The sequence below is a fragment of the Scyliorhinus canicula genome, chromosome 11 (genome assembly GCF_902713615.1).
Source record: "Scyliorhinus canicula chromosome 11, sScyCan1.1, whole genome shotgun sequence".
Lineage (NCBI taxonomy): Eukaryota > Metazoa > Chordata > Chondrichthyes > Carcharhiniformes > Scyliorhinidae > Scyliorhinus > Scyliorhinus canicula.
In genome coordinates, this window is record NC_052156.1 from 120,496,388 (window position 1) to 120,508,542 (window position 12,155).

A 12,155-nucleotide genomic window follows, 5' to 3' on the forward strand; every position below is an offset into this window, starting at 1 on the left:
TTGGCTGAGTGCAAGCTGGGCTGACTCTCCTGCGCCTGACTCAGAGCTCTGGGCAGAAGCCCATTTAAATACCCCAGACACCTTCAAAGGAAAGACTTCTTTTTATTGTGTTCACAAATGGCATTTAGGCTTTCATGAATGGCATGTGTAATTAGTTATTTATTTATCTCTGTCAACAGAGAATTTGTCACTGGAATTCCTTCGAGGCGATACATATGGAGGAAAAGGGGGAGCACCAGGACGTTAGCAGGCCACTCGGTTTACACAAGGGGTCATCTGGACCCTCCTGCTCATAGCTGCGCTCTTATGTCAATAGCTGCAAAGTGATGTTGCTGTTGGAGTGACACAGCAAAATTCTGCTTATGGGGATCTGATGCAGCATCAACCAGAGTTCAGCTGCCATTTGTCTATTAATTCATGCCAGCACATGAAATGAAATGAAATGAAAATCGCTTATTGTCACGAGTAGGCTTCAATGAAGTTACTGTGAATAGCCCCTAGTCGCCACATTCCAGGGCCTGTTCGGGGAGGCTGGTATGGGATAAAAATCTGTTTCCCTTTGCTCTGACCTGCAACTTCTTGAGTTCATGCAATTAGAAGTACTGCCAAATGAAGTTGTCCTCTGGTTCAAAGAATCAATAGATTCAAACATATTTTGCACTGATGATACATGCTTTTGTTCTGTTATCAGGTCATTAAGGTGTTATTATTATTTCAGTAATTACATTTCGATGACCTCTTCCATATTTAAACATTATGATTTACATTTTTGCAACCACCAAATCAATTTAGGCTGCATTGTTCATTCCCGCCAGTGGAGAATGACTACTGGTGTCCGCTGGCGCTAGGAACACCTTTACTCTGCTAATTTGTGCACGGAGGAGAGCATGCTGAATTCCATTGGAATTCCAGTATTGGGCCGCCATTTTAATCGGTTGTCCAATACAGGGGTCCAGTGGAGGGGCCCCCTCGCCTTCCCTTATTGATTCATTGAACCAGCATGTAGTTCTCAAAGATTCAGGTAAAAGTGTGTCCTTAGACCACAGACTGGGAAAGACAATTGCGTGAATTGTTCACAATAAGGTGAAGGTAATGAAAAAGCAATCAAAATTGTTAAATTAAGAGGTTAAAGTAAAGATTGGGAAACCAAAGATGGTAACGCAAATCCTGCTCTCCCTTCGCCGCTGATAGGTAGGAGCATCCTCCCCCACCACAGGAGTAACGGTCACCCACCGCACAATATGTACACATTAGTTTGACCGACCCCCCCCCCCTCCCAATTGTCCCCCCATCAGAGACCCCATCAGTCATCATCTCTGCCTGAAAGCTGAAGAGCAGTGTAGGCAGTAATGTGAAAATTCACTGCATTGTCTTTTTCACTTATCCTTCTCTCACAGCTGCTGCGTCAGACACAAGTGTTTAAAACAGTAGCTGTTACAAGTGCCAGAGGCTTCCTCGAAAGCCAAGTACACTTCAAAGGGCTTCAAATCTCTTGACAGCCTTTGAAATGCAAATCCTTCATTCAATTCCACACGGCAATGCATTGCATTAGACAGTGATTGACAGTTTTATTACTGAAGAGACAGGTGCTTAGTGGATTGTTTATCTATCTTTCCCTTCATGCTTGAATTAATCTCAAAACCCTGCTTTGATGTTACCACAATGGTGTCCTGCTTTGACGCTACCAAAGCTCCTCATCACGTTAAAAGCAGCTAAGTGCTTTCTGCTCAGAAAAATAGGAATTCAAAGCACTTAGCTGCTTTTGAGGTGGTGAGGAACTATCAATCATATAAAAACTGTGGAGGTCAGTGCATAAGAGGAGGAGGCAGGTGGAGACTCAGGTTTCCAACTGAGTCAGATTTACATCCTCCCACTAGTTTGGGGCGTGTAATTTGCTGCCGCCGCCAATAGGAGATTGAGCATCAGAATAGGTGTGGCGCCTGGAGGCGATCTCGATTTTTGGCCAACGTTCCATTCTCCGCCCCATCAGAAAACCTGATACTGGTGTCGGCATTGAAGAATCCACCCTCTTATCTGCTCAGTTTAATCACTAATGATAATTTCACAGGAGAAAATTGAATGCATATCATCTTTTATTTAAGCTTATTTTGCTGCATTTGCCCAACTCAGTGAGAATAAAGCTGAAGCTAAATCATATAATTCCATTATTATTCATCCATAAGTGGTGACCAACATGTACAAGCCACTCTGCAGGAAGCACGCACTGCGTAAAATAGATTTGATTACTTCCTTGAAAAAATAGTGAAATGTTGTCCCAGAATCTACTGGATATGCAAATAAAACTCTTTCGAATTAAGGGATTATATTTTTCAAAATTTCTGCTCGATAAGTTCAACAAATTAATTTCTAAAATTGCCTCTGACACAGCAGTAGTTAAAGTCTCTCCTCAGAATTGTTTCAAATGGTCTTCAATGTCACCACTGAAATTACACTTGAAGGTTAACATCTGTTAAGGCATAATATTGCACTGTGCTTGACTGGATTTCAATGTACTTTGAATTTGAACTGGGCTAGTGCTGTGGCACAAAACATATCGGCGGGATTTTCGTAGACCGACACCGGAATCGGGAAACATGATTGTGCGGAGAATTTGGTGTCAGCCGGAAATCGAGGTACGAATGCCTGCTCAGGCCCCTCGACAGCGCCATGAATGCGCCCTACGTCGCACGCCAGCAAGGGCATCAAAATTGTACAGTAAAGGCTGTTGGCCTATCATTAACACGCCCGACCCAGTATTTTCTGGGCCTTTACCTGATGCTCCGCCACCGCCAGGAGGAATTACCGATGGCGAAGTTCACTTGTGGTATTTCAAATTGGGAAAACAGGTGCTGCGGCTGCTGAGGGGGAGGGGTGAATACAGTGTCCAACGGTGCTATCGTATTCTGACAGTTGTGCCGATGGCTGGGGGGGGGGGGGGGGGGGGGGGGGGCGTCTGCTAGGGCCGGGGGGAGTAGCGCAGGGCAGACATGGAGGTAGGCCATGAGGTTGGGGTGGCCGGACATGGACCGCCTTTGCCACAGCCAGTAGGGCAGCCATGCCACTGTGCATGCCACTGACTGCCCACTAGAAAATTAGTGCCACGAGTCATTTGAGTGCCCCGCGACCAGACCACCCACCCCAGGTATTCTCCGGCCCCAGCTGACCATCAACGGGATGGACATGCTCCAACACAACCAGTGCCATCATCTTGGCTGGGTTGAGGGTCGGCATGCATTGCGATTGCACGAGTTCTACGTGGTACCGTTGCTGGCCCATTAACGGGAACTGAATTGCCCCAGAACTGGGACCTCTTTCGTCCACCTAGAATGGACGAAAGAGTTTGTATGCAACGGGTAGACCTAAGGTTAGGTTAGGCAAGTTTTCATTGCCAAATTTGGATTATTTAGATGACATAGGAAAGTAACACGGCCTTTTAAAAAAATTAAAAAACGATTTGATCGGCTTACTGTTTGAAATGTTGCCTTAATATTCTTGATTAGTAGCAGCATAATGTCGTACCTGTTTGGAGTGAATCACAGTGGTGTCTGAAGGTTGGCCTGCTTCAATCCAATCATAGCATGGTAACATACAAGTTTACACTTCAGGTATTGTGTGCTACGTGCAAGTTTAAAATGGAACAACTGAAATACTCACCCTCCTCTGATGTAATCAAGGAAAGTGCATTCCGTGTGAACTGCAAAGGAAAGCAATGTTACCTAGAAAAAAAATAACAGAAGCAATGGTTTTGTCTCATGCGATAGTATTACAATGCAAGTTGCAAACAAATGCTAAGCCCTCTGCAACACCCTCCTGGCAAACTTTGAAAATAAAATGAACCAAGGGCAACAGTTAAACAGGAAAATTATATAATTTATAATTCATGTGCAAATATGTGTCCCATCTTAAAACTGGTGATCTAGATTGGATATTGTGTTCCTTTAAAAAAAACATTTCTTTCATTGTTCTATTCCAATTGCATGTTTTTTTTCTTACTAGTACATCAATTAGTAAATTGGGTTGCCTACTAAACGCACAATCTTATGAAAGACAATTTATTAGCTTACTGGAATGATATGTTATATTTATATCTTTGAACTAATTGGGGGTGGAATTGATCTTAGACAGTAGCTCAAAATAAGCGCCTTACAACATGCCTGATTCCACTGAAGGCAATGAGAAGTAGTTTGCAATTGTACAGTGACCTTTAGGGTCTCCGCCCAAAATGGTGCACAGCCACTGTTTGTACTGTAGGAATTGCAGAAACCAATGTGTGCACAGCATGGTCTCGTAGTTCAATACCTGATCCGCAAGGCAGCATCTCTGATACTGCAGCACTCCCTCAGTACTGCACTGAAATGTCAGCCTTGATTATATGCTTGAGTCTCTGAAGCAGGACGTGAACCCACAACTTTCAGAGTGAGAGTGCTACCACTGAACCAAGGCAGGGAATTGGATGCGGTGGCCGTCAATTTGCTATAGCCCACTTCACACTATTGCACGAGACTAAAATTATCCTTCCATTAATTCTTCAACCAATTTAATGAAGTCTCAGATGTTAGTTACGGCAATACTTCCTTAAATTTATTTTAAATGGGGTTTGCGAGCAATTCAAAAAAAGAATTCTCAAATAAGAAATACGTTACATCCCAAACCCTATATTATCCCTGCCCTAAAGCTTACATTCTGTCACGACAAAGATATTCTTTCAAGATTCAGATTAAAATATTTTAAGTACAGAAACTTGGTATCTCTATTTCTATTCACACTTCTTTCCTTGTAGCTTTTCCATACAAAAGCTCAAAACATGACGGTGATATCGTGCAGTTGGATGTCATTTCTCCGATTCTGATGTCTCCAATTCGCCAGACGACAGGAGGGATCCGGGTCTCCAAGCTCACCTGCATTCCTAAGCAGGCCAATCAACATCATGATGGGCTTGTTAACAAAGGGGTGAAAAGTTACCAGGGGTAGGCAGGAATGTGTGGGTTGAGGTTACAATCAGATTAGCCATGATGATATTGAATGGCAGAGCAGGCTCAAGGGGCCCAGTGGCCTACACCTGCTCTTAACTCATATGCTTGTTCATTAGGAGCTTGTCTCTGCAAAGCTTTTGAATTTTCCTGGGGGCTGGCCATAGTTTTGGAACTGTCTACCGCAGATAGCTGAAAGCAGGGGAGAACTACACAGGGGGAAAGTCATGAAGGCAAAATTGAAAATCATAACGGTGAGAGTTTGTGTTTTTCATAGCTTTAAGTTACAGCAGCCCATCCCAGGTCAGGAGAAGTCAACATTAAGAGCTTAGTGTGTTCAGAGCGTCGTCACCTCTCCTGACATGGCCATTGGAGCAATTGGTAAGACTGCCTGGACTCCACATGAGCAGCAGGAACAACAGATGAATATTCCTGTTAAGGCACAAAAACCCAACCGGAAATGTAAGCCAACCACGGCTATCGAAGTAATTTAAAGATTGTGATATGTACAATAAAAAATGTAAATGTAATATTTCCAAGTTTGCAGATGACACAAAATGAGATGGAAATATGTGTTGTGAGAATGATGCCGGTTGTCTTTGACAGGGATTGCTGTACTTCACTCTTAGGGGCTGGCTTAGCACAGTGGGCTAAATGGCTGGCTTGTAATGCATAACAAGGCAGCAGCGCAGGTTCAATTCCCGTACTGGCCTCCCTGAACAGGCGCCGGAATGTGACGACTAGGGGCTCTTCACAGTAACTTCATTGAAGCCTACGTGTGATAATAAGTAATTATTGGGCAGCACGATAACATAGTGGTTAGCACAATTGCTTCACAGCTCCAGGGTCACAGGTTCGATTCCCGGCTTAGGTCACTGTCTGTGCGGAGTCTGCACGTTCTCCCCGTGTGTGCGTGGGTTTCCTCCGGGTTCTCCGGTTTCCTCCCACAGTCCAAAGATGTGCAGGTTAGGTGGATTGGCCATGCTAAATTGCCCTTAGTGTCCAAAAATTGCCCGTAGTGCTGGGTGGTGTTGCTGGGTTATGGGGATATGGTGGAGTTGTTGACCTTGGGTAGGGTGCTCTTTCCAAGAGCCGGTGCAGACGCGATGGGCCGAATGGTCTCCTTCTGCACTGTAAATTCTATTAAATTCTATGAAAGTCTATGGGTGATCAAGCAGAGCAAAGCAGAGCAAAAACTACAATTCATGATACATTGTTCTCTCACACAACATAGAGTCCCTACAGTGCAGAAGGAAGCTGCTCTGCCTATTGAGTCTGCACTGACGCTCCGAAAGAGCACCCGACCTAGGCCCACTTGCCCATCCTATCCTCAAAACCCCACCTAACCTGTATATCTTTGGAGACTAAGGGACAATTTTATCATGGCCAATCCACATAACCTGCATATCTGTGGACTGTGGGAGGAAACTATAGCATCCGGAGGAAACCCACACAGACACAGGGAGAATGTGCAAACTCCACACAGTCACCCAAGGCTGGAATTGAACCTGGGTCATAGAACATAGAACACACAGTGGAGAAGGAGGCCATTCGGCCCATCGAGTCTGCACCGGCCCACTTAAGCCCTCACTTCCACCCTATCCCCGTAACCCAACAACCCCTCCTAACCTTTTTGGTCACTAAGGGCAATTTATCATGGCCAATCCACCTAACCTGCACGTCTTTGGGCTGTGGGAGGAAACCGGAACACCAGGAGGAAACCCACGCAGACATGGTGAGAACGTGCAAACTCGCACAGACAGTGACCCAGCGGAGAATCGAACCTGGGTCCCTGCTGCTATGAGGCAGCAGTGCTAACCACTGTGCCACCATGCCACACAGGCGTTATAAATCTCAGCACACGATCAAGATTCAAGAGAAATTCCAAACCATAGGATTTGCAAACCAATTCAACACAAATCACTGAGGTGAGACAAGCCAATTTCTAATGTTGAATGATGCATTTTACGAATGAGGAAAATGAATTCAGTAGCAATTATTACATTTTCTGCAAAACAAATGCTGATCAAAATATAGATATCATTTTTCTTTAATTACATCATTGGTTTGAGTTTCAGCAATTCAATTTGTTGCCTTTCTCATTGTGATTTCTACTGCTCTTTGGGTCAGCAAATGAGTACAGTTAAATTGTGCTGGTCACAAAATCGTAACACTTGATTGCTTTCTGATATGGTTTGAACATGTCACCAGCATTTAATGTGCTATCCTAATGTGTTGTTAACAGTAATAATGTTAATAGTCATTTGGTAGTTCAGAACTTCAGTATTGTTTAAGAAAAAGAGACATGCTGTCAAAGTCTTTCGTCCTGCACATATTAGGACAGATTTGCAAGAATACCAAATCTAAGAGGAAAAACGATCTCCTCCGCCTTTACCAATCAGAATTCTCTTGCCAACCAATTAGCACCCTTTTCTCATGCAGTATAAATTCCCACTGAGTTTTGGCATTCTTGCAAATCTGCCCTGATGAGTGCAAGACAAAAAGCTTTGACAGCATGTCTCTTTTTTTAGCAATACTGTTAACATTAGAATATCCAGCCTATTCTAAGGCCTTGGGCACAATAAGGAGTCATGGAATTTAGCTGCTGGCCAAGGTGACATCCATGCAAGAGTCCGAAGGGACTAATACTGTAAGACTCCCTTGTCAGTCAGAAATCTGTTTAACTCAGCCTTGAATATACTTAATGGCCCAGCCTCCATTGCTGTCCGGGGAAGACCAAAGATAAAAGACCCTCTGAGAGGGGAAATTGGATTTTGTATATTGCCACGTGTACCGAGGTACAGCGAAAAGTATTTTTTTGTGAGCAGCTCAACAGATCATTAAGTACATTAAAAGAAAAGGAAATAAAAGAAAATATATAATAGGGCAACACAGGGTACATAACACTGGCATCAGGTGAAGTATACAGGGGTGTAGTGTCAATGAGGTCAGTCCATAAGAGGGTCGTTTAGGAGTATGGTAACAGCGGGGAAGAAGCTGTTTTTGAGTCTGTCTGTGCGTGTTCTCAGACTTTTGTATCTCCTGCCCGGTGGAAGAAGTTGGAACAGTGAGTAAGCTGGGTGGGAGGGGTCTTTGATTATGCTGCCCGCTTTCCCCATGCAACGGAAGGTGTAGATGTAGTCAATGGATGGGAGGCGGGTTCGTGTGATGGACTGAGCTGTGTTCACGACTCTCTGAAGTTTCTTGCGGTCTTGGGCCGAGCAGTTGCCATACCAGGCTGTGATGCAGCCAGATAGGATGCTTTCTATGCTGCATCTGTATAAGTTGGTGAGAGTTAATGTGGACATGCCAAATTTCCTTATTTTGTTGAGGAAGTATAGGCGCTGTTGTGCTTTCTTGGTGGTAGCGTTGACGTGAATGGACCAGAACAAATTTTTGGAGATGTGTACCCCTAGGAATTTGAAACTGCTAACCATCTCCACCTTGGCCCTGTTGATGCTGACAGGGGTGTGTACGGTACTTTGCTTCCTGAAGTCAATGACCAGCTCTTTAGTTTTGCCGGCACTGAGGGAGAGATTGTTGTCGTTACACCACTCCACTAGGTTCTCTATCTCCCTCCTGTATTCTGACTCGTCATTATTCGAGATCCGGCCCACTATGGTCGTATCAACAGCAACTTGTAGATGGAGTTGGAAATCCTTCCCTATTTCTATCTTAAATGGGATATCACGAGCGGGATTCTACATCCCACTGCAGCCGTTTTCTGGGAGTATCCCATTGTGGGAGCCCATACTCCGTTGGGAAATCAGCGGGCGTGAGTGTGCTGCCTGCGAAGCAGAGGATCCGGCCAACGGAGAATCCAGCCCCACTGAATTTGAAATGTGCTCACTAGATCTAGATGCCCCCATGAGGGGAAATATTCTCTCTGCATCCACCCTGATAAACCCCCCTCAGAATCTCATATGATTCGATCTGCCTCGCGTTCATTTAACCCACAATGACTATTGGCTCAATCTACTCAATTTTGATGGGCCAAGTGAACCTCCTCTGAACGGTTTCCAATGTCGGAATATCCCTCTTCAAGAAAGGTACCAAAGACTGAACACAGTACTCTAGGTATGGTCGCATCAATGCCCTACACAGTTTCAGTAAGATTTCCTTTACACTCCATGTATTCCCCTGGCAATAAAGACCAATATTCAATATGCCTTTCTAATTGGTTGCTGTACCTGCATGCTAATGTTTTGTGATTCATCTTTAAGGCCACCAGATACCTCTGGACTGCAACACTCTGCAATCTCTTTCCATTTAAATAATATTCTACTTTTTGTTCTTCCCTCAAAAGACAACAACCTCGGGCGGGATTCTCCCCTAACCGGCGGGGTGGGCCGTACCGGCTCCGAGGAGTGGCATGAACTACTTCAGCGCCAGGCTGCCCGGAAGGTGCGGAGTCCCCTGCACCTTCAGCGGCTAGGCTGGCGCCAAACACGCCAACCGGCACCGAAGGTCCTCCGCTGGCCGGCGTGAGTTGGCGCATGCGCGGGAGCACCAGCGTGTGCTGGCGTCATCCCAGTGCATGCGCAGTGAGGTTCTTCGCCACGCAGGCCATGGCGGACCGTTACACCAGCCGGCACGGAAGGGAAGAGTGCCCCCACGGCATAGGCCCGCCCGTGAATCGGTGGGTCCCAATCGCGGGCCAGACCACCGTGGAGGGCCCCCACCCCGAGGACAAGACTCCGCAGGCCACCCGCAGAGCTAGGTCCCACAGGTAAGGACCTGGTGTATTTCACGCCGGCGGAACCCGCCGAAAACGGGTAGCCACTTAGCCCATCACGGGCCGGAGAATTGCCCTGGATGAGGGGGGGGGGCACTGCAAATGGCCCCCAACCGTTGCTGTGCCATTCCTGCCCCTGCCGAAAAACAGGCGCCGGAGAATCCGGCAGCCGGCTTCGGGGCAGTGGAGTGGGATTCACGCTGGCCCTCCGCCGATTCTCCGGTCCGGCTGGGGGGTCAGAGAATCCCACCCCTCATTTTTTCATACACACTTAGTATGTGGTGCATAAGAAGTGCATGAGCATATTGTTTGGACACAATCAGAGAATTTTATACTGCACTATCTTCTAATCATTTGTATGATCCTGCAGGGGTAACTTAATTATTTACTGTTTGCGACCCTTCATCAGGATGCCTCACCATCTGAGAGAGCATATCGGAAATTTAGGGCGAGATCTATCTGTCGTGCGGCTTCCAACTAGGGAAGCAAAGAGGCTGGTAAATCTGAGGAGAGGCCTCTCGTGAGATTTACTGGGCTCGTAACAAGCTTTTCACGACCTAATGAGATCTGGCGAGGTGTGGCGACTTGGAAGCCGCCCATTGAAATGGGGACCCAGAGTTGCATGTTCAAGTGAGCAGTTAGTTTCCACTTCAATATGTCTACGCCGGATCTACCTCGCAATCAGGACATAACAGCCCGGCCTCGAAGACTCTGTGTTGGCCCCGTTTACCACTAGTTTCTACAACATGGAACTGGCTCTCTGGCACTTGGGGTAGCGTCTCCCAGGCGATTGGGCACCCCTGGCCAGGCTCTGGGCAATGCGGTACTCTGTCACCCCTGATACCACCTGGGCACTGTGGCGCTGCCAGGCTGGCACACACACTGCTTGGGTTCCAGGCTGGCAGTGCCAAGGTGCCCAGATGGCATCATGCCCATGCCAGGGGGTGCCCTGCCCTAATGAGATGAGGTGCGTGGAGACTCGCTGAACCCCTTATGGGTGAGCTGGGGCGTTGGTGGGGGGGGGTCCGGTGGCCGCGATGGGGGGGGGGGAGAAGGTTCTAGAGATCAATCCGAAATGCCGCAGAGTCCCATTTAATAGTGGGGTCATTCTCGATGCTGTCAGCGCCAAGATACACCCAACAAAACGTGCTTGACAGGGGACTCTGTTTCATTTCTGTTTAATCATACCTTTAGGCTCTCACCACATGATTTTCCAATCACTGCCTTAAATCGTTAAAGATCATGCTCCTTCCTTCCATGACCCTTTTGAAAACTTCTTTGAAATACAGATATTCGCAAGCCTTCGGTATTATTACACACAACATTGTTTTGCTAATGTTTAAGTGAATGGAAGAATGTAAAAGGCATTTTTCTAATGGGGAAATGAACAAGGAATTTGCTCGTCAAACTCCAGAGTTAAAATTTGGAACTTAAGGGGACTTAATCAAACAAAAATAGTCTTACAGAATGCATGACATTTAATAAATCAAATTTGGTGTGAAGAATTTGTGAACACTGTATTGCAGGGACCAAGCAAAAAGTAAGAACTAAATTCACTAAAACTCGGTACAAATCAAGAAGTTTCACATTCTTAAAACTATCAAATGTACCCACATGCATCAACTCACAAACTGCATCAATGTACTGTACCTGCAGCAAAGGAGACAGAAATAGTGAACTAAAAAATTAAAATATAAAATTATGGGTCATATTATTCACATCAGAATAAAAATAACCTTAAAAGAAATAACCAGGAGTAAATAAAGCAACTCCTTAAATTGCTCGCTCTAAATGACCCACAGCTCATGCAGAGACATTTAAATATTTTTTTGAATTGCCACTAAATACTCAAGTACTTACTGTTCCAGAATTAATGTATTTTTTCTTTTTTGCTTTCTTCTTTGGATTTAGCACCTGCAAGATGAAATCATCAATCGTCAATTATTCTAAAGAGTTGTTAAATACCTCAATTAAAATACAGAAAATTAACATTCATTGTCTAACCCAAAAAATGAAAACAACTATCATAAATTCTGTACAATGTTATGGGCCAGGATTTAGAGAACCCAAAAGTGTATCATGGAGTTCACCTGACCCACAACTTTTACTAGATTGTGGTATGGGGAGCACAAGGCCCACTCTACAGCTGTGGTACAGCAGAAATGGAAAAGTATTTTTTAAAGCAAAACAATATTTATTCTATGAACTCAAGTTAACCTTTTTGAAACAAACAGTGAACATCATAGCAACCATTAATTCAAATACAACCCCCAAAGACTACAACACTAAGTAAACCTTTAAGCTTTCCTTTTTAACATCCATACGACTTAAAAACAAAACCTTTATCAGAAGCACATCACGTTAAAGTCACTACTGAAAACATTTATAATTCTGAATGATCAAGAGATAGTCTTTTGATGGCAGAGAGAACAGCAGTACCCCTGCTTGGT

General features: G+C 45.1%; 1 protein-coding gene across 4 annotated transcripts in view; it reads right to left on the reverse strand.

Annotated features, from left to right (window-relative positions):
- LOC119973336 (copine-8) overlaps window positions 1–12,155 on the reverse strand; it is a 449,311-nt gene that overhangs the window by 90,822 nt on the left and 346,334 nt on the right. For all 4 annotated transcript variants that reach the window (XM_038811212.1, XM_038811215.1, XM_038811214.1 and 1 more), the window contains 2 exons: window positions 11,566–11,619; window positions 3,655–3,716 (listed from right to left, as the gene is read on the reverse strand). In XM_038811212.1, coding sequence (XP_038667140.1) covers window positions 3,655–3,716; window positions 11,566–11,619 — 116 coding nt within the window. The remainder of the gene's footprint in view (window positions 1–3,654; window positions 3,717–11,565; window positions 11,620–12,155) is intronic.